At 44.3% G+C, this 23,669-nt stretch overlaps 1 protein-coding gene across 2 annotated transcripts in view; it reads right to left on the reverse strand.

Annotated features, from left to right (window-relative positions):
- Positions 1-23,669, reverse strand: part of LOC147882787 (lipase class 3 family protein) — a 120,937-nt gene that overhangs the window by 39,698 nt on the left and 57,570 nt on the right. Inside the window, exons 10-13 of one of the 2 annotated variants that reach the window (XM_087400704.1) lie at positions 21,662-21,798; positions 21,389-21,486; positions 8,347-8,612; positions 7,620-8,070 (exon numbers count right to left, since the gene is read on the reverse strand). In XM_087400704.1, the coding sequence (XP_087256830.1) occupies positions 7,620-8,070; positions 8,347-8,612; positions 21,389-21,486; positions 21,662-21,798 (952 nt within the window). Of the gene's footprint in view, positions 1-7,619; positions 8,613-21,388; positions 21,487-21,661; positions 21,799-23,669 lie in introns of both variants that reach the window. The other variant, XM_087400703.1, reaches the window with a different exon arrangement.

Consider the following 23,669-nt stretch of genomic DNA (forward strand, 5'->3'; position numbering starts at 1 on the left):
TCTTCCAAGCAATTTTTTAAGAGTTTACACTACAAAAGACAGGCTGCCAATATCTGTCGGATCCGCATGCCTGATGGTTCTTGGTCAGCATCTCGTTCAAAGCTTGCTGATTTGTGTGTGCAGCACTTCTCCACTCATTTTGGGCATCTGGATACTCTTTCTCCTCGGGTCGTGTCTGCACGTCAACTTCTTTTGCAGCATATTCATCCAATTCTATCTGATGCTCAAGCTTTGGAACTTGAACATCCCTTCACTGAAAGGGAATTGTCTGATGCACTGAGATCCTGTGGCAGATGAAAATCTCCAGGATGGGATGGTCTCACTGTTGAATTTTTTCTTGCATTTTGGGATCTTCTTAAATTCACCTTGCTGCAAATGGTAGATACAGCATGGCAAAATCAACAGATGCCTTTGTCATGGAAAAAGGGTCTTCTCAAGCTGATTCCAAAAAAGCAGCTATGTGATTCACTGGGTGATTGGAGGCCAATCACGCTCATGCCAATCATTTACAAGATCATTGCCAAAATGGTGGTTGATCGGATTAAAGGTTATTTGCATGATGGGTTGCATCCCTCCCAATATGGCTTTGTTCCACGTCGCCATATCACAGATAACATTGCCAATGCTTATATTGGGATTGAATATGCCAAATACACACAGCAGGATGTTCTACTCTTGCAGGTAGATATTGCAAAAGCCTTTGACACAGTTCAATGGGATTTCATCTTGCAAACTATGCGAGCTTTGGGATTTGGACAAAAAATGCAGCAGGTTATTTACTGGCTTTATAGAGATAGCAATGCGGCTTACATTATCCCTGGGGATATCTCTGATGAGTGGACTCTTCGTTGTTCGGTCCGCCAGGGATGCCCTCTCAGTGCTATACTGTATGCCATTGCTACTCATCCTATGCTGCAATATATTGATCATCTTGTGGCTACAGGATCACTTCATGGCTTGGAATTGGATGCTAATCGCACCATGGTTGCTCAAGCTTATGCTGATGATTCTTTCTTTACCCCGAAGAATACGCCCCATGATCTTGGTGCCTTGATGCAGGCCCTCTCTATATATGGTTTGGCAGCTGTCTTCATGTTAATTTTCAGAAGTCTAAGCTGCTCCCTTTGCATTCCAAATAATGGCATAGTCTATTATGGCCCGGGGATACCATTCCACCCACTCAGTTTGTTCGTCATCTTGGTTACCCTTTGGGGTGGGAACTCACTCGCCGACAACAAACTGATTGGGTTTTGGCTAAGCTTCAGAAAAAGCTTGAGTATTGGAAACTGGCAACCTGGCCTTTGCACATTCGTCTTCCAATAGTGCAGTCCATCCTTGTGGCATATATTCAATTTTACTTGCCATTGATCATGTTCACTAAGGCAGATCTTACATCTTTCATGTCTATCTTTATGAAACTCTTCTGGCGATCCAAACATGGCAGAAAAAGTCTCAGGCTGCTTTCGATGCATCACATTTGTTCTCCCAAGATGCATGGTGGATTGAACATCACGGATATTCATGTGCATATTCTTGCCCACAGGGGAAAATGTTGCTACAATTTCTGCAAGGTGATCAGCCTTGGGCTCTTATGATTAGGACTCTGGTCACTCATATCAGTATTTCTGCGTTTGGTCATTGGCAACTCGATCACTGGGATTTCTTTTTTGGCTGCACTGATGGCACTTTGCTTGGATGCCCTTTTGTCTCCCGCTTGCTTCTTGACTGGAAGCATGTTCTTTCTCATCTGGAATGGAATGGACAGCAATCTTTGCTTGGTAGTTCTTTGAGAGCTGAAAGCATTCACTGGTCGAAAGTCTTTCAGCCTCCCTTGGCTTTATAGGAGCCTCGACGTTCCTACTTTGTCTCATTTAAAGGCATCACCTCGGTTGCTAATGTTATAGATGATGCCGGTACTATGCTCCCCTTTTTTCTAGCAGCCACTACATATGGATTGGACTCTCATTATCGTCCTTTGTGGCGACAAATTACTTCTATGCTTTCACCCTTTGTTCCGATTCCTCCTTTGGAACTCCAAGACCAACTGGAAGATTGGACTTTGACTTCTCCAGGGTCCTCTTCTCGTCCTTTGAGGCTATCTCAGATTACTGTACCTGCATTATATAAAATCCTTTTGCCTCAACCTTGGGTTTCAAAGAGAGGTGATTCTGTTTGGCGAATGCATCGCCCAGCCAAGTGGTGGAGGAAAAGATCACAGCAACTTTGGGCCTATAAAGTACCGCTTCAGCAACAGGTTTTCTTTTGGCGAGTTCTTTTGGGAGTGTTTCCATCTGGACAGCTATTAGCTCATCGACACATTGCTCCTGCACTTTGCCATAGATGTTCTGCTTCTTCGGAGACTGTGCCTCACTTGTTTTGGCATTGTCCGTGCTCTCGTGAGTTTTTTTATCTGCTTTGACAACACCTGCGAGCGAGATTCCCATCTGTTCCGTTTGGGAAGTTCTTCTGGCTATTTGGGTTTCATCCATCCAAACCAGAGTTTCATCTTTTCTTCGTTTGGGTTCGCTACTGGGCACTATGGACTTTATGGACATATAAGAATTATAAAGTCTTTGGTGATCCTACTTTCTCTCTGTTTAGCTTTTTTAGGTGTTCTCTGCAGCAATCTTTCTTTGATTGCTTGCAGACCCGCTGCATAGATCATGAGGTCTTTTTGGCATATACTGAAATTTTCACTTGATGTAATTGTAGCACCTTTTTTTTTTCTTTTTTCTTTTTTTTGAGGTTGCTACTCATATAATATAATCAATCAAAGATTTCACCCAAAAAAAAAAAGTGTGTGTGTATGTGTGTGGTAGCGATGCAGACCTCCTCCTCTGCCCTGCCAGCCTCGTCTTCCTCCCCGTTTTCGTTCGTGCAGTCACCCTTGACGTCCCTGCTGCCTACCTTACCTTCCGTACAACTGTCATCAGTTGTACAGCCTTCCGTACAGGTTTCGTGCACCCTACAGCCCCCCGTACAGCTCCTCGTACAGTTTTTCGTACAGCTCCCGTGCACCCTGCACATCCCCGTACAGTCTTTCAAATAACCTTCTCTGCAGCCGTCTACTACACCACTTTTTTCTTCGGTGCCTGCCGTACGGCCATCTGTACAGGTTGTACAGCCAACCGTACAACCTGTCCAGTCATCTGTGCAGCCTCTTTCCGTATCTGTGTTGTAGCGGTGGATTTTGCTCCAGTCTCATCTTCCTCCTCCTTTCCTACTGCTCCGACACCTATTGCTTTTGTTTTCTCTGCCTCGGCGCCTCCTGCCTCTGCTCCTCCTACTCGTGTTTTTCTTCGACGGAAGCATGGTGATTTGTTTGCCTCGACTTCGATTAAATCGGCAAAGTTGGATGTTTCCAATGGCTCTTCTTCTTCCCTCCAGCTGCATCTTCTTCGCCAATTTGGCTCTGCCTCTGTCACAAAAGTTCCTTCATTGGGTTTCCCGCTTGTTTCCTCCAACTGCATCTTCTTCGCCAATTGTGCTCTGCCTTTGTCACAGAAGTTCCTTCATTGGGTTCCCCGCTTGTTTGTTCCTTAGATTTTGCCCTTTTGGTCTCCAGTCTTCAACAGGCTCAACAATTTGGAATCTGCCTCTATTTTATGGGCAGGGTTTTATCTTCAGCTCAGCTTCGTCATTGGGCTAATGTTGTAGTGGGTCTGGATTGTATTTCTTCCTTTGTCTTTCTGGATTTTACTATGCCCACTGCTCTTCGACTGAGGTGGAAGAGCGCCTTGTCAGTTGTGCTAGTGTTCCTGGAGCTAGCTTTTTTGCTTATGTGATGCCCTGGGATCCCTTATTTGATCAGTCTGCCTCTCTTCTAACCCACTCTCCGGTTTGGATTACCCTCAAAGCGTTGCCTGTGCCTCTTCTTCAGCATCTTCCTACTCTTGCTGCTTTTTTGGGCAAGCCTCTCCATGTTTCGAGACAGGATTTCTTGCAGGCTACCCGTGATGTTAGGCTCTGTATTATATGGGATATGATGCAGCCCGTGCCATCTACTCTGGATCTTGATCTGGGATTTGCTCATCCCAATGCGCATCAAGCTACATTTTGCTTCTTTTCCTACAGCTTGTTATCGGTGTCGTCAGGTTGGTCATTTCACACGTGCTTGCCCTTCTGCTTCCATGACCACTCCTCCTGGTCCTTCTTCAACTGTGAAGGTTACTCCTCCTCCTCCTCCGGTTTCTACTAAGGCTTTACTGGATAAGCCTTCTTTTACTGCTCCGAAGCATTACTGGAGGAAGGTAGAAAAATCACAGGCCAATCTTTCTCTTGCTAAAGAAGTTCAGGATCCGACTCCTGTTAAGCATCATCAGCCTCCTCCTCCTCAGGATATGGATGTGCCCCTTGCAGAGGGGATCATACACGATGTTGCACATGCTCCTTCGTAGGTTGAACCTCGGAGTGAAGCTGAAATGCTAAGTCCTGCTTTATCAGATGCAGCTCTTTCGTCGGAGGATACAAATGTTGATCTCGCTCCTTTGCCTCTAATGCATGTGCCAGAGTCTTCTTTTGTTTGGGATGCAAATATGCCATTTTCACTGGACTCTTTTCATCCCATGTTACAACAGGTTTTTGACCCTGTGATTCAGAAATTTCGGGTGCCCGCCTATATTAAGAAGAATCACAAGGGCAAAAAACAGCTTGTTTTTATTGATGGTGTGGTTTCTACACTGCATCAGTTTTTACAAAGCAATAATCTGAAGCTAGAGGATGTTGTGTTTCATCCTCCTACAACTTGATATGTAACTTTTTACTTGGCTGCCTCATGACTTTTGCTCTGAGGCTTTACTTGTAAATTTTTCCGTTGTACTTATTGGTGGGTGTTTACCTCTTTTTTGAGGTTTCCCACACAGGAAATATAAGATTTCACAAAAAAAAAAGTGTGTGTGTGTGTGGAGAGAGAGAGAGAGATGAATCCGAGAGCATGCCCAAACTCATCCTCCAAAAAACACAACACACAATGCTGTTTCAATCTCATGACAATCACTCACAAGGCTTAAAACCATAAAACTGTTGAAACACTTCCTACATCCTCCTCAAAAACCATCTTATTTCTAACAGTCTCAAAAATCAAGAAACCCGCATGTCCTTATGCACATCAATATAGCCACAATAGTACAGGTAAACCCTTGGGAGTCTCCTATTAATACTACTCTCTAGTTTCCTTTGCAAGAAACCCAGGAACATCAGGCCCACCTTTCTTATGACGCCCTCCATCAGAAGCCACAACCTCCTAATAGCCAAGGAAAAATAGAATAAGTGCCAGATGTCTCTTTAGTGTGCTTGCACAATGGACACAGCAAGATGGGAGTGGATCAACCAAAACAATGCTTGTATTTTATTCATGAGAAAAGGCCAATATATAGGCACTTGATACATACATGATAGCCAAGCTCTACTAATTTCTCCATTGATTTCTCAATCACACCACACTCCTAGATTCACTCAATCACAACCTACTAATTGACACATCATCAGCCACACTTGACTCAGGCACACCTACACACACTTACTCATGTGATCACACTCACAACCATAGACCTTGGTATTGACGCACTACATCAATTTGTCCCAATATACCTCGCCACAAATTCATGACCTCAACCCTGGCAGTAGTCCATGGGAAACTTTATGGCTTGCCCACCTCTAGTGACAACACTCATGATCCCAACCTGGCACTTAACTCTAGTTACATCAACAGTAGACTCATTTGGGCATCCTCACCCAACATGATCTCACTTTGAATTTGGTCTCTTGGTTTACAATTGGGAGACTGAACAATGACTATGCATGGGAAGTTCCCAAAGGTCTGACAAGGAAAAACTCACACATAAGACTAACAATCATTTAAGGGGGACATCCTAGGGCAGAGAACTCTTATTGACCACACACACTAGGCTTAAAAAGCCCGATCTTGATTTGAAATAACGTTGGCTTCTACTTGAGAAGTCACTGGATCTTTTGTTTCTTCTTCTTGATGATCTTTGACAATCCAAGTCTTAGTCTTTTGTTTGTCCTTTGCCTTGTTGTTGGTGTAGCTCTTCTTCTTGGTAAAGGTGTAGCCCTTTTGCTTGTTCTTCATGAAATAACACACTCCCTTTTTCAATTGTAGCCAAAAGAACTTAATAAGCAAGCTATATTTGAAGCACTTCTCTTGTGCACCAAACACTGTTTGAAGCTATTCCCAAGCTTCATATGAAGTCTCAAATCATCAATGTGATGAATATATGAGTCACTTAATCCCAAAGCAATGATAGCAAGGGCCTTCTCGTCTTTAGCCAACCAAGTAGATTCTCCTTCTTGAGTTGTAGGCTTCTTTCCTTTCCATTAGCAACACTCCATATGCTTTCTTCATAAGAATGAATTTCACCTTGGTTTGCCCAGTGTGAGCCTTCTCCTTCAAACTTAACAATTTTTGCTTGAGTTTCAATGAGAGGGTCTTACCCACAAGCAGGGCAGTGTCTGCTCTCTTACAAGGCTGTAATCAACTAAAAACAGATAAAAGATGCAGTCAACACTAAAAGCCCCAAATGGGAGTTGACCATTCAAGCACCAAGATTACAAAACTGTCAACTTGCAGAAAACAGAGGAAAAGTGAAGGCTCAATTTCATACTGATAGGGTCGACTTTCAGAGGGCTTTTAGCACAGTAATGAAGCTCTATTACCAGACGAGTCCCACACTAGAGGGTAGGCGCAAATTCACGGCATGTCGTCAATGAGAAGCCGTTCCAGTTTGACTGGGTTTGACAGCTTGGAGTGGTCTTCAAATAATCTTCAGTTGAATTGGTGCTCCTCTCCTGTTTTTTCAGTAATGCATTTTGATTTGAATCCTGATTTCTGTTGTTTCTTGCTGGTTGCTTGCAGGTCCAAGAGCTGGAGCAGATGTAGGGGTGTTGTAGAGGCTGGATGCAGCCCGTGGCAGGCCCTAGAGGGCCAATGGGCTAGGAGGGGCTGAAAACAGACCCCTCGGCCTGTTTCTTGCAGGCACCTAGCTTCGCCTCCAGGGGCTAGGGACCTATACGAGGCTTGAGAGCTGCCCCACGCCTGCAGCAGTGCAGCAGGTAGGCCTGCAGGGAGATCCCGTGACAGTCAAGGAGAGGCGCAGGGCTGGAGAGGAGCCCATGCGGTACACCAGACCAGTGTGGGGGGATGCTGGAAGGTGCAGCAGCATAGAAACCCCCCCTAATGTGCAGAGAGGGGTTCGCCTTTCAGCTCACGATGAGTCTATGGTGGGTATTTTGGACGAGGAGCAACCATGAACAATTGTGAAAGCCCAGAATATCAAAAGCAGGCTCACTAATATACCAGTCGCAGCTTGTGTCTTTATTTAGCCCACAGGGACACCTCAACAAGAAAATGAATGGCAAGACAGCATGATAGCTAACTAGACATGCTTGAGTACCACTTTAGCAAAGACTCAGAAGGAGTTGTTTTTTTAATTTTGAGGCTGGAGACATCTCAGACCTATACTCTCCTTCTCTAAAGTAGAAGATTAGAATTGACTAGCCATGATTGATATTGTAACATTCTATAAAGCACTACCAATAAAGCATCATTGTTTGCCTTGCAACGAGAGAGAGAGAGAGAGAGAGAGAGAGAGAGAGAGAACCTCCAAGGCATGTGATCAAGAAACATTGATGGAGAAACAACTATGTCCTGAAAGTCTTCTCTGCTCTTAAGGAAAGCTCGGTGCTGGCAGTTTTGCCCCCTTCTCCTGCTGAATCCTGGCCACGAAGGCCAAGTATTCTCATTGTTGAGAGGAACAAGATGTATAATTAATCCTGGCATAAACATCTCAATGTGATTTTCTCCTTCAGATTCTGCACATGACCTGGATTTCATTTGCTCACCACCTGCTGCATCCAAAGTATTGAAGGTACTCCCTTGTTGCTGTCTACCTTCCTGTATTTCACATGCTTCTTGGTTGAGCAAATGCTGTGGCTCACAGATAACTTCAGGCCTCAGATGCAAATTGTCAGAAAGGCATCCATGCCCTTCTGTTTCATCAGTCATGAGCAGAACTGCTTCTTCAGGTGCAAGATTAGAAGTACTATCTCTGCCTGCATCCAAACAAATACTCTCTCCATCAGCAACCTGACCATCATTACACTGTTTGCGATCATCAGCAGCCATAAGAACTCCCTCTGCACATGGAAGTATTTCACATGAGGCATTTATGCCTTGTTGAAAACTTCCTTCCAAAATAAAGTGACAGTGATCAGTTTGAGACTTATACTGTGTGTGGCCCCTCAGCTCAAAATTTAATGGTCTTGCAGAACTATGACTTGACATACACACTATGCAACGCCAAGCATGTGAGCAGACATAGATGCCACCTTTTAGTCTGAACTTGTAGCGCCTATGCTTGTGCTTGTTCTCTAGACTAGAGACAGTAACTTCCTTAGTGAACTGCATATCATTCATTTTAGTGCTGGAAATTAAATCAGCAGGTTGTTCTGAGCCAAAAATCTGCCTTGCTAATCTGGTGATGGATCCTGAATCTGAGCTGGTCTCTGAAGCCAAGGCCCTTACGGCAGCCAAACGGAGGCGCTTAACAGAAGACACTGATAGCCGGGAAGAAAATTCATCATTGTACACGATACTGCAACAAAAACAGGTCAAACAAAGCAATCAATCTCCTTTCATAGAAATTGCATTGTAATAGGAAGCATTTATTCCACACAATTTGCACTGAGACCTTTGTAAGCTAAACCAAAAAGCATGAATATGAGTCACGCTTAATGCAAACAAATGCTTAAAGCCATCCTTATTGTGCAAACATAACTATAGATGAGACAACACCTTGATTCCTTTGTGCTACTAGCCAAGATAGCCCTTGCCTCACAATACCTCTTTTCTTTTCTCACAAGACCTCTGAGAGATGACACAGATTTTGCAAATGTCATCATCCTTTAACTTGAGGCGATCCTAATGCTGTTATGGGTATAAAGGCAGCGGTACAATACAACTGAATGGCATATATACATTTATCAATCTTATGGGTATGTACTCGCTCAACTTTATTTTATTCCTATTTGTTTTGGGCCATGGAGGCTAATTAACTTATGTTTGTCCATTTATTTGGTTAATTTATTTATTTTTGTCTAAGAGGAGTGCACGTTATTCAAGAGGGATGGATTCAAACCCACAATGTTGTATTTCCCACATGTGAGCCCTACCACTAAACTATAGAGTGGAAGAGCATACCTGGTGCTAACTAAAATATTATAAATGATCCCTCATCCACCTCTCCCTTTAGTACGTGCCTTCTTCTTTAAAGCCCCCTTCACGTGGTCCCTATTCCCCCTCCATCTTTAGCACATGCCTTCTTCTAGTACTCAAGAAAAGCTGAACCAATCCAACTTCATTCTTAGTACTAGAGAATTTCTTTTTGCGGTGGACTAGCTGCCTCCTAGCAAGCATAGTATCACCATCTTGGAGTGATTTTCTCTGCTGATGGATGCCTCCACCGTATCTGTGCTTTCTTATGTATCAAAACCGATCAAATTTGTGTTTCGAGAAGAGGCTATTACACGGAGGAAATATAAATTCCATCACATTTATCTAACAAAGAGGGAGAGAGAGAGAGAGAGAGAGGTTTAATAACATCTATGGAAGGCAAAAGAGGCCTGTGAGACTAAGCAAAAAATACATCATAAGTACAAAAGACCCTTGGTAGGGAATCTAAGACTCTAGAGTCATTAAAGTAGAGACAAAAATCCAGTCCATGTGTTGGGACAAATTCCTGTCAAGTGTAATCCATGGATAATCCAAGCTCCATGTGAGCTGAACTATGGTCCCATTGAGAATCCTTGTTCTCCCCTTTCAGCTTACCTTCACTCAGATTGCACATTTCCTCCAACAAAGCATGTCTACTTGGATTATATTTATTATTGTGGCCCTTTGGTATCACGGTTTCGCATGAATGATATGGAGATCAAGCATCACATTCCTCATTTTGGAGTACCCCTCACAATTATAGGGCTGCCACAGGAGGAGTTCTGATGATGTCCAAAAACATCAGTAAAGGTTTTTGAAATTTTCATGCGTGTCTTAAGGCAATAAGCTTTTTGCACTTTCCATGTGTGGTTGAATGTGTGAAGTGCAGCGGAAATGAACAGAAGAGAGAGAGAGAGAGAGAAGTCTTCGGAAGACCGATGGGTCTATGAGACTATGGAAAACCTGATACAATGAGCTGTGGTAGTGGAGCTACTAAACGAGCATCCACACCAATGCAGAATGCAAAAAAATGCAAAATGGCAGTACTAATTGCTAAGTACAACATAGTCATATCTCGACCATATATATCAATCTCAACATCATCGTCAACATCATCATAACCATCATCAGCAGCAGCAGCAGGACATCAGGATGGATGAGGCTGTGGAAGTGGAGGCATGAGGTCAGCAATAGAGCGCTGTCGCCCCCCCAAGGGTGCAGTCCTGGTACGTCTCATGGTCGTAGCTCTGCGTCTAACCAAGGCCATTGCAACCCCCGTCAGTCGGGCTCCGACCCTAAACAAGGAGGGGATGTCCCCAAGTATGATCTCTGAGTCAACCCGTAGCGAACTAAGAGGGCAACCCTGTCTTGAGCGGGTCATAGTCCAGGTTCTTGACAACCCACCACCAAGCAAACACTGCGCAGTGGCATGAGAATAGAACCAGTAAATAATATGGACCAGCCGAGGGCCAAATCCCAATTTATGCATAGTCTGAGAAATAAAATCCCAATGGACAGTATCAAATGCTTTCACAATGTCCACTTGCAGAATGAGAACATCTTGTTTAGAATATTTAGCATACTCAATTGCAATCAAAGCATTGGAGATATTGTCAGTAATCTGCCTTCTGGGAACAAAGCCATACTGCCTAGGATGAAGTCCTGCTTGCAAGATAAATCGAACCCTGAGGACAATCATTTTGGCAATGAGTTTGTAAATGACTGGCATAAGAGATATGGGCCGCCAATCAGCCATTGTCTCACACAACCTTTTTTTGCGGATCAATTTGACGAGGCCATGTTTCCAAGGAGGAGGAAGAGATTGTTCTGCCCAAGCATGATTGATCATAAGAAGAAGAGTGTTCTTGAGATCACCCCAAAATGCACGGAAAAATTCAACAGTCAATCCATCCCAACCAGGAGAGCTGCCTTTACGTAAATGACTCAAAGCATCATCCAGTTCATTAAGCATAAAGGGCTGCTCCAATGCATGAGTCTGTTCCCGAGACAATATAGGCTGAACATGCATAAGAAATTGAGACCTAGATGCATTCACTTGCATCGAATGATCAAGCTGAGGAGAAAAGAGATGCTCGAAATGACTAGAGCATTGCGATTCCAATTGTGATTTAGAGGTAGTCCAGGTGCCATCGTCTTGCCTGATCCTGCAAATATCCTCCTTTCGCCTATCCGCATGTAGGCTTTTAAAGAAGGCTTTGGAGGAGCAGCCCTTATCCAAAAGGGGTTTCATGTGAGCTCGGATTTGCCACTTCTTTAATTTGCGAAGATCATTTTGATGGATGATATGAACCGCATAAGCACAAGAATCCTGTTCAGAGGAGGTGACCTGCCTATAAGAGCTGATTACATCCATTTGTTGCTTGTGAGATTGAGCCCATTTCAGCTTAAGCCTGAGGTTTTCCATGTAACTCCGTCCATAATCTTGATAACAGCCTGCAAGCGATGGGCAAGACTGATCCAAGCAAAATCCATGTCCTCCTGAACATGTAAGAGGAGGGGGCAGACAGCCACTCTCACCATGTTCTGAAATTGTTGATGAAGCAAATAAGCACTATTAACATGGAGTAAGTGACGACCAAAAAAAGGCATATCATCTGTCAAACGTGCTATAGATAATGTCAAGCATACTGGAAAGTGATCAAATAGCAAGAGGGAATGACCAACCCATAGTGCACATGTGAAACTAGCATACTGCTGAGCATGCAACAAATACCATCTGTCAAGTCGAGCCCAGTAATGAGTAAAGGCATTTTGTGACGGTATGTATAACCCATATCTCTATCCCTTGTTCACAGCCATAAATCTTCTGCATGCAAGAAAGAAAGCATATCCTCCCAATGTCGAAGCTCAGTGGGGATCATGTGAGAATGATGAGTGGTGTTGTCTTGGATGGTAGGCGAGTTATTAAAGTCTCCACACAAAAAGACATTGGACAGCCATGGATATTGTTTGAGGGAGGCCCACATTCAAGCTCTTGTCGCAGAAGTTTGAGAGGCATAAACAGATGCTATTTCATAAAGATCAACATGACAAATGCATCTGATCACCATCCATCGACCCTGGGGGTCATTGTAAGCAACCGTGGGCCGCATATCATGTTTCACCAGCATGCAGACTCCCGAAAAGTGCATTGTACCAGCATAAAAGATATCATAACCAGCAAAGTGGCCTTGCTGTCCAGCCAAGAAGTGTTGGTTGTGTTCCTGTAAAGAAATTACATCGGGGTGCATTCTATGTACATAGTGCCAAAAAAGTCTCCACTTATTGACATTGCAAAGACCTTGAACATTGTATGTAATGCAAGTAATTGAAGTAGACATAGAAGATATGTACAGCCGAACCAAAAAGCATAGTAAAGGTATAAGCTGTCAGGCCTCAGCCATGACATCAACGTCCACCTGGCCTCCTAGATCATTAGCTCTATAATCCTCATCATTGTCACATACAGGGATGCCCCTCTTGAGCACGTCAACCCACAGTTGAGAAGTGAGGCAGGGGTAGAGGCCTGACCAAGGGTGGAAGTAAAGGCATCCCAATGGCGAGATTGTAACGGTCGTGGCTTGAGCGCAAATACCTTTTTGGGTTGCTGCCAGGCACCCTGGGGAGAGGCATGAGATTCTGAAATTTCGCCCTTTCCCTTATCCTTTTGCTTGGCTGAAACCTGAACCACATTTTCTTTGGGAGGGACAGATTTAGATGCCACATCACCCAACTTGCTAGGCATAGCCTTAGGCCCCAGACCATAAGTTGGAGGGGAAGTATTTTCTGGAGCAATAGCTGTAGGTGGGAGCTGATGCAGGACTGCAGGACACTGTGAGGCTAGGTGGCCAAACTTATGACATGTGAAACACGCATCTGCAAATACTCCGCATTTCAAGTCAAAGTATTTTTCGCCCAAGGGAACATCCTCCACCTCTACCGCAATGGAAGGAGGGGTTGGGTGATTTGTATCCCAAAGAACACAAAACTGATTTCGATCACCCGAAGGACGGGGTGGGCATACAACTTGCTTCAAAGTAGCTGCCAAGCCGGCAGATGCAGTCCCTACTTCTTGATTCAATCCACAATATATAGACTGGCTTTGTGCATGGCCATGAATTTTTTATAATAGCTTTTCATTTTGGGAGGCCTCAAAGTTAGCTAAGGGGAATGTTCACGAAGGGATAATGTGATGCTGAAAAACCTTCGTTTCAGCCCCTCAAGAAGCAGAGTCAACTATCCTTCCGATCAATGAGGGCCATTATCCATCTACTCCACACAGAACTGATGCACCTTTTTCTGATAATACTGCTAGATTATCCACTTGAGGAAGTGTCCCAGGATTCTTACTAGACTGGCAAGATGCAATGCCACAAGGTGATGTAGATAAAAACATTATGCAACAAAAAAGTATTACACCCACAGACTTCACGATAGTGATAGTTCCTTGTTAGTCAATAGACGATTGCTCTCATGCTACTTTTACATCTGTTCATCCAAGCTACTAAACTTTTACATGTAACAAGTAGCTAAACCAAACAAATTGGTATTTTGAAGCCCTATTTGAAATTCATTGCTCTGTTTTCTGATGTCTAGTTCATTCTTGCCCATAAATAATTCATTTACTGTCACCTCTTCGTGTCTATGCCAATGTCTATGTCCGATCTACCCACATAGCACATTTTAAAACTTGCTACCATAAGGCAGCCATGGCCCTTAGTTTGAGTCCCTATTAATGAATCCATTGCTGATGTACTTGTGTGTAGCCAAGAACACTGGTTCAGACTAAACCCAACTGCATGTGACCAATCAAAACACAACAACAGATTATTGTAGTATATTATGTAGCTCCCCAGGATAGTTAACCCATAAACTTCATCTCTTCTGTCTCAAGGAGATAGACTTGGTAACTCAGCCCTCATATAATCCGGAAAATCCATTACCTCAACCCATACAGGGCAGTGATGTCGAATGAGACCGTGATAATCCTTATTTGGCGACCATGGCATGACATGCACCATTTGTCTGCCATAGAATAGAGGTGACATCTCCAATATCTGCTGACGATATGAGGCATCCAAAAAGTGCACTTCATAAAAACCTCGAGAAGCAAAGTATACTCCTTTAACAAAGCAACCTCCCAACAAAGCCTGAACCCATTGAGCTACATCATTTGCTGAAGGTAACTTCCCTGGGAAGAAAATGATAACTGCTTGCTGAGAGAACTTTTGGAGAGGAGCGACCAATGAGGGCAGCTTCAGCTTATACTTAAGGACTGGGGGAGGTTTGGCCCACTCCTTCCGGCTGTGGTAAAATTCATCCTTGAGCATGTCGAAAACATAGTGAGCATCTACAGAGGCTGCGGTAGAGAAATCGACTTGCTATCTTTTGGAGTCCCGGGACAAATCCTTCCGGGAATAACTTTTAAGCTGGTCCTCCATGGAAAAAACCAGAAAAAACCAGAACTGTACAACAGAAAAAAACCAGGATTGATGAGGTGGCAGAAAAAACCAGAACTGTACGGCAGGGTTTGTACAGGGCAAACAGTACGGAAAAGTACATGGCAAATAGTCGGACTGTACGGACTGCACGGGACTGTACGGAGGAGGCTGTACGGAAGAAACTGCACAGTACGGGGATGCTGATAGGGCACGCAGAGACTGTACGGAAGAAGAAGAACTAGGCGGAGATGCTGACGGGGCACGGGGAAACTAGGCTGTACGGAAAAGGACAGGGGTGTACGGACGTGCGGAGGGGGCTTCAGAAAAGGTACGGCGATGGCGATGCAAACAGGAATGGAATTGCTCGGGGCTGCGCAGGGATGAGGCGGGCCTGTTCGTACGGCCGTACGGTAAATGTACGGCGACCGTACAGGTGTACGGACAAGAGGGGAATCTGTACGGATCCTGGCGAGGCTGTATAGCAGAGACCCTCTCTCTCGACCTCCACACCTCCACACACACCACACGCGCACACGTGCCACATGCACATCACACACAATGTACACATACACACACACTCACAGAGACTCTCTCTTCCTCTTTCAAACACATAGAGAGAATGCCAAGTAGACACACACATAAACATAGCAACACATTGTACACACAGACACATTGATATTAGATTCTCTCTCTCTCTCTCTCTCTCTCTCTCTCCCACCAACGAAGGGCTAGCTTTTTTACTCTCTCGTGAGACCAACTGCCATGTATGCAACACCTTTTTGGGAGAGTGATCTTTCAACTACTGATTGAAAGGGATTTGAGAGGCTACAGGTGATCATGGGATCTAGGATGATTCGGAGTAAGCCTTCAGTTCCCCATCAAATCATATAGGCAAAGTTTGCCATGACACCTCTCCAGGTGGACGCCCTCTTCTAGACTGTGATTTTTCTCCACAGACTTTGGGGCCTACCTTAGTGGAGACTACCGAGACTGGCACTGGAGACATCCCGACAACTAGCAGAGAGAGGTTTTGATACAACATGGTATGTGCGGGTGTTCACATGGTTTGATAACCACGGTATCCAAATGGATAGGCTCCCCCCTTTCAGTACAGCATGGATGCACCACCGGAGCTCATTCCACATGATGAGATTAATCGTATCATATGGTTAGACCTTTCCAACTCCACACATCTCGGGCTTGGGGGGGGGGGGGGGGGGAGAGATCAGGAGTTCCCCACCAAGAGTCAGTTCTATCATGACCACTTTTTGAGGATATCGGAGCATGGTCTCATCATCAGGCCCCAATAGCTCGAGGATAGGAGAGTCTCACACGCCTTGCAGATTGCTATCGAACAAATACGAGTCTCATCCCACCAATTGAGGATTTGAGGCAGTGAGAGTGGCCAGCATACCTAAAGAGCAGTGAGTCTGTAGACTATGCACGATGGGGGAGGTCGAGACGGAGGAGCATTTTCTATGTGTCTGTCCGGGCTACTATGAGATCCGAGGGTGATACCACTATCTCTTTTAGGAGGGGCTCGGCTTTGGACCACTCACATGACTGATACATTTCCCCGACCAGGTTTGCATTGAGCTCTACCTGATTGAGATGTGGAGACACAGACATTCCCTTGTGCGGCAGGCCAGAGATCAGCTACAGTTGATGCCTCAGGACACCGAGCTAGACCGAGTGCAGAGATGTGTCACTAATTTTTACGCATCCGAGCCACCACCAGATGAGATCGAGGGCGAGGAGCTTGAGGATACGAGAGCACTATGGATCAGCAGTGAGACCTGTCACCAGGATGTGGCTGGACGAGAGACGCGGAGACCACACATGGCACGTGGGGCAACCAGAGCACACATGATTGACGTCCGTCCTATCTCAGCCCTCCTTAGAGGGGACGGCCATAGACGAGGCATTACTCTTGATGTAGCCCATCGGATACAGAGATCCAGAAGAGCACGCCCCCCGCCACATGGGAGCCAGCCTGGTAGACATAGATATGTGAGCGCTATGCATCACATCAGAGGGCCATCAAGGAGTCGGGTTATATAGAGCCTGCACATGTACTTGGAGCTCTGGTACTTGATTGCTCTTTTCCTACTATTTTGTACTTAGCTTTTTGCATTTTTAGCACTTAGCACTCAAGAAGGGCCTTAGTGAGCCCTTTGCTTCAGCCCACAGTGGCTTGTATGGGCTACATATATTTTGTACCTTGTCTCATAGACCAGCAAGGTCTCCTAAAGACATTATTACATCTTTCTTTCTTTCTTTCTTTCTTTCTCTCCTTCAGTGGAGGCACTGCAGAGAGATCTGGAGGCCTTAGAGGTGACCTGCAGAGAGAGAGACCTAACGGTCAACCTTGGGAAGACCAAGGTTATGGTCTTCAACACCTCATGAGCAGTGCTTCACCGACTTAGTTTCACTTATCGTGGCGAGCCAGCGGAGATAGTGCGGTCGTACACATATTTGGGAGTAGTCTTTACAAGACCCATTTTCACGATGACCCATGCAGCCCAGGCATGGCTCACACGAGGGCGTAGTGCTTTGGCTGGACTAGAGCGACAGTGCTTCCAGGTGCACTTCCAGGATCCACAAACAAAGGGCTAGCTTTCGACACACTGGTGCGACCGACTGCCATGTATGCAGCACCCTTCTAGGGATGCGATCTCCTGAGGACAGACTAGAGGACTTTCGAGCGGCTACAGGTGACGATGGGGTCAGGATGATTCGGTGTAAGCCCTCAACCCACATGAGACACTGCAGGCAGAGTTCGCCATGACCCCTCTCTAGGTTGATGCCATCTTTCAGACACTGACATTCATCCACAGAGTCTGGGACTTACCTCACTGGAGACTTTTGAGGCTGGCCCTAAGTCATCATGACAAGCGTGGCAGACACATGGTATGCACGCATATCTGCATGGCTTGCAAGGCACGGTATCCAAATGGACAGGCTTCCCCCTTTCAGTACAGCATGGATGTGCCTCCCCACGAGATGAGATCCAACCGTATCATATGGTTAGACCTCCTCCAGCTTCGTACATCCCGGACTTGGGGGGGGGGGACCAAGAGCTCCCGAGTCCCCACCAAGGCCCAACCCTTCTAGAGCTAGGGCCTCATCACTGTGATCAGCACATGATGTATCCTCTGAAGAGATGGAGAAATATCATCCTCAAAGCAGACCTTGGCTCACATACGACCTGACTCTTCCGAGATTGCAATTTCTGCCTCCTCCATCATACACGTCAGCCTGCTCTGTGGACCCTCTCACTTTATGGGCTGCTCTAGTTCTATCTTGTGAGTCTCATCTCTGCCTCAATGTCGTGAGGATGATGCTCGAACAGCTGCATGCAATCCTGTTGGTGATCCTTGTGTTTGACACTAATAACTACAAACTGGCAGAGGAGCCTGCAGTAATCCCAGCACCGTGGCAGGTGTATGTGTTAGCCTCTGCAGCAGCAGCAAGTACTCGTGGTATCTAGTGTCGGGAACCGGACCATATCTTGTAGCAAGAAGTTGTAGGCATCATCCTTCTCCTGACTTCGTGGAATGATAGAAATATCAGGACGTTTTATCTTCAGCTCATCAGGACCAACTTGCTTTGGCCTCTACATTTGTATGATTAACCCTTGCAAAACAGGTCCCTTATAGGTCGTTTTCACTTTAGTTACCTCATGTGGCCTTATTTCAGCTCTATTTGCAATTGCAGCATCTGAGAATAGCTCATCCATACACATGAGGTAATTTCAGAAAATTCAAAATAGTAAAAGACAGCTTGGTTTCGCTGTTTTGGCTATCAATGTGGGCATTTTATGCTTCGGGGCATCAGTTTTGATTGTGAGTGCATGCTAAACATGGAGTTTGTAGCCTAATTTTACTGTTTTTTGGCAAGTTGTCATGTAGTACCAGGCAAAAAACAGTTGCATCAGTCTCTACTTGGTGATTTTGTCGATTTGAATCAGGGTTTACCTTTCCTGAAGCACCATTTTGCATCTCTTTGTGTGGTAGTTGCCGGGGGATAGGATTTCGTTGCAGTTATGGCCTTGGACAGCATACCTCATGTCAAAGAAGCAAGGTGAATGATATATATCATTCAAGAGGCCTGACGAAAAGAACTGGGTATTGGACTCAAACTTCAACAAGTAGCTCAACCTGACGCGCACCCACAACTGTCTACAACAGCGGATGACACACAGAGGTAAAATCTACAGAGGCAGGCACAACGAGCAATGCGAAGCACAGCGGGAGCATCATCAAACTCTTGATCACTGAGCTCATTAAATCCATTGCGTCTTCGGTCTTAGATAGCTCCCTGCCTGAAGCATGGGGATGATAGGTGCTCGTGGCTGCTGTAGGTTTGGAGCAGAGAAGCTTCAGTAGGCCTGCTGGGGGGTATACAAGAGAACAGTGCGAAATGGTCGTGGAAGGTTAAATAGCAAAGCCATGACACGAAACTGCGTGGACCAATAGAGGCAATTTCCTTTCAAGGAGAACATCAACACAAAGCCTTTCCCCTCCCCTCCGTGGGCAGACCAAAAAGCTCAATGGCACCGTAAACTATCCAGTTTGGAATTTCACCATGATAATGCTCCTGACTGGCAAGGAGTTACAGAAGATAGTTGAGTGTACACAAGCAAAGCCCTTAACTTATATGTGATATCTTCTTCCTTAGCTCTTTTATTCCTTCAAATCTAAGTAATTTCTTAGCCTCCTCTATGTCATCGTCCCTCCATTTAATGATCCATTTTCCGCTACCAAGTTTCACCCAAGCATTCCAGATATGCTAAACTTAGTCCACCAAAATTGGGTCCCTCCGAACGGAGAATTGAGTGTGAAGATAGCATTGCTCTTTGAACAGGTGACTTTCTTGACTCTCTTCAACCTCCATCGTCACTAAGTGTAATTTGTGAGGCTGAATCTTAGATCAGTAGTAACAACAACCCTACTATGAACCAAGATGAATAGCACCTATCTACTTCTCTTGTTCCGAATTTCTTTACCCAAGCCCCTAGACCTGTTTGAGTCCCATATTTTTTACTAGATTAATCCACTCCTTAGCTCCTGACCTTCAGGTAGGCCTTCTAGAGATTCTCAGTCATGTGACAGCCTCCATGAGAATGATTCCTCCACTTTCAATTGATTTCTGCCTTTCAAGAACAAAGAATGCACTTTGTCATCATTGGGCACATAGATGTCAATCAAGGAGAGGCTCTCTCCGTTGATGCAACAAGAAGAAATTTCCCTTAGATTGAAGGCTAAGACTATATCAACGTGATCTCCCTTCAAAGGGCTGACACTGAAAATGTTAAGTACAACTCTTTTAAGCCTAGCTTCTTCTGGATAAATGAAGAAATTCCCCTTAGAAACCTCTCAAAGGAAAAATGGCAAAGTGTCTCTTGTCTAGGTGTCTATAATGATGGAACCACCCTTTGATCTTGCAATGGATGGGACATCTAAAGTTCAAATGGTCCTTAGCTTCAATCTTTTAATCATCACAATGCTTGTAATAAACTTGCCAATGAGTGTCCTCCCACCATTTGCATGCAAATGGTCTATACTTGTTGCTTCAACGAGGGCTCCTCAGGAACACCCCCCAAGATGGCTAGTGGCAGCAGTCAGTGGATCTTCTAAGAGGTCCCCCATTGTTGATAAGGAGCCTACATGCAGTTTGGCACCATTTGTTTGGGGGACTCATTCAGGCTAGCCCTTGATGTTGTGAAAAGTTTGAGCGCTAGCCCCTTCCCTGGCCACTGAAAGGTTCAGGATCAATAGGGCTTCATGTTGGGGCAACGCACACATGTTGAATGGGCACACTGGGACGGTGGCTCAGTGAGATCTTTCAAAGCATGGAGTCGTCTCCCAATTGAGACAGAGGCACGTGAGCTAGCCCTATCTCACCTAAGGGGGATAGGCACACGGATGCTAGAGATAGACGCTGCCATACCTCAGTCTTGGAGGGATGGTCTACATAGAGCCCCAGCTCCCCACCACTTGTACGGGATTAAGACATTTGTTCATTGGTGACTAAAGCAAGCCATAAGTGACAAGGTGAGACACACAATTACAATGTTGGACCTCTTCAGATAGAGGTGTCAATTTGTAGCCCACTTGTGTCAATTGTGAATGGTCCATTTGAAAAGTATGATTTCAAATAATATGATTTTCTTCTTTTGAGTAATCGCAATATTGACCCATCAACACTAGGAGATTGAGATACAAATGTAGCATTCAATATATTCAGTCTAAGCATCAATTCTTTTTTTTAATAAATAAAGCATCAAAATCTTACATGGAACAAACCTCCGATCAACATTAAAAGTTGGCACAAGATGCTTTACCTAGAAAGCACCCACGAGAAATTCAATGTTTGCTTTTTTTAAGCCCAACGTTAGTAACAACGAGTTTTTTTTTTTTGTAATGCATGCAATGCATGTTTTACAAATTACACAACTTATGTAGCCCAAGTCTGTGGTAGATGTAACAAAAGAAATAAAGAAAAAAGATCAAGAGATCTATTACCTCTTATCTCCAATTATGTCGAATGATTAAATATGAAGACATTTATAAAATAAAAAGTAATAAATGTGAAAAGGGAACAATTTTCTTAGCATATACCATACTGTCAATCTTTAGATAACTGCTAGGAAGGGCATAATAGGCATGTATATTTTAAATGGCCATGCGTCAACTATGGTTTAGAAAAAAAATACCTTGTTACAAAGCTAGCGCACGCATCTGCAGTAGCAGCATCCACACAAGGCAAGACACCATATCCATACATGTGCAATTGTGGGTACCGTGCATAAAGCTGCATGTTATTTAGTGAGATTAAATACTTCCCTTTTGTATATGTAAAAACACCTTTCTCAAAGAACCTAACACTATTAACAATTAACATTGGTCAATTGAATCAAACCTATGGGCTTACAAATTCACTTTTGCTCAGCAACACAAAGCTAGAAAAGCAAGAAGTTCAACATTACCCTAATTGCAGTTAGGGCAGCAATTGAGCCACCCAAGGAATGGCCAACAAATCGCAAAGAATAGCCCTCGCATTCTCCACCAGGTCCAAGAAGAGAAGACAACAAACCCATCTCTTTTGAAAAACTAATTTTGGAATCTGGCCATAAAATTAGAATTCAGCTCAGTTGTGATACAAAAAAGGACTATTACTATATATATAAACATGAAAATGCTCATTAACATCCTACCATAACATTTGCACAGGAGTCAACTTTATTGGTTAGTAACTTGGTGTGGTGAAAGCCTTTCTACAATTAAAAGATATATAGGATAGTGCATGCCTCATCCAAGTCATTTGACAAAAAGGGCCGTGAAACATAGAAAGCTTATCCCCCATCGTCACACTGGTTGACTTTTTCCCTCCTCATTCGGAGGCCGATAGTGGGAATGTTGCCAGGGGACCAAAGCCTGCCCTGCGGGAAAATAGATCGATGCCATGATGAAAGAAAAGTCTTGGACATTGTTGTTACATTTTGAAGTACCATCTACAAAAACCTCATAAAGATGTAGTTATCCTCTTCATCCCTCATATTACAAGAGGCCTTGCAATATCGATATGACGCATAGAGGCCCAATGTACTCAACTTCTAGGATACTTAAGACCTAATAAGCCCACTTAAATAGAGGTTAATACCACAACGCATCTAAATAAGTTTCTTGGGTCTACTATTCTCCCATTCATGTAGGATTATTTTGATTTATGGTAGCATGAACAAGTCTTATGTAGCTTCCATTCAACTAATAAGGATGGCGCTCTTTATAGCGAAGGCTTAGGAGTGCTTTTGCATGCCAAAAGCCATAGTAGCTTTGCACTGCATTGTTTATTATGAGTGATAAGGTCCAATTTTGCAAATGACAACGTTATGTACTCATGTTGTAACCTTGTCACAAGTCATATAATAAGAACCCTACGCTTGGGAACAGAAATTTAAGGAAAGAAGATGAGGGTTCTAAATTTATCATCTTTGACTCACAAAATGCTAGTTTTCAAGTTGCTCTCCATAATTTTCCTATCAAACCGGCACTAACAATGAAAAGTATAAGAAGAAGCTATCATATCGTTACACAAAGCACCTCCCATCAACGGATGAGAACATGGGCCTCAAACCAAAATCTACTGACAACAATTAAATGACGAGGATGATCTTAGAATCATAGGGCCATTATGGCTTGGGGCATCGCTGTCTTTATAAATACAATTAATATACTATTGCAGCTAGGACTTCACTTATATGCACCAACCTGCTGCCATGTGACACAAACATGTGTATATGGTGCCAGATGGCAGTGAAGAGTGTATGCTTCGCAGCCTCTTTGAGTTGGCTTTGATATACTTGAAGCAACCCATGCATGCCTCTTCATTAGCTAACCAAGACTTTGATATTCTTCAAGTGGGATATTACGTGCAATATAACTTGCAAACAAAAAATAAATCACCAAGACAATCATAGAGAGATCTTGTCATTTTGAGCCACCTGCAAGCCTAGGATCTAGAATTCCCCAATATAGGCTGCTCTCTATTGTTAGGTGTGTCCCATATCATGTGCCCTTGTCTGAGACTAACTTGCCATGAGATAGGACACAAATGACACCTCTCTTCTAGGCAAATTGATCTCCTCTCCTCAATTCCTTCTGTCGAGAGTCAGATGACCTCTTTTTCAAGAGTCATCGCCACTTGATTGGACTCATCAAGATTTATCACCACCTCCTTTCCCTTCCACTTGGCACCTCGAGCAGTGTCTTCAAGTTCATTGCTCACAATCTAATCGGCTGCCTACTCATCGGTCGATCCTGTCGCATGTTGCGGGTGAACTTCCACCAATTTAGTGTAAGGAGAAATCCTAACTTCTCTATTATGCACCTCTGGATTGCCAGCACTTTGCTGCGATGGTGGTGGTGTGGACCTCTATTGTCCACTGCAAAGCTTCGTGAATAGCCTTCGTGCTTACTGTAGGCTATCTCATGGGC

This window comes from Dipteris shenzhenensis, chromosome 29, assembly GCF_047967505.1.
Source record: "Dipteris shenzhenensis isolate YYH24624 ecotype China chromosome 29, Dip_SZ_1.0, whole genome shotgun sequence".
In the NCBI taxonomy this organism is placed as follows: Eukaryota; Viridiplantae; Streptophyta; class Polypodiopsida; order Gleicheniales; family Dipteridaceae; genus Dipteris; species Dipteris shenzhenensis.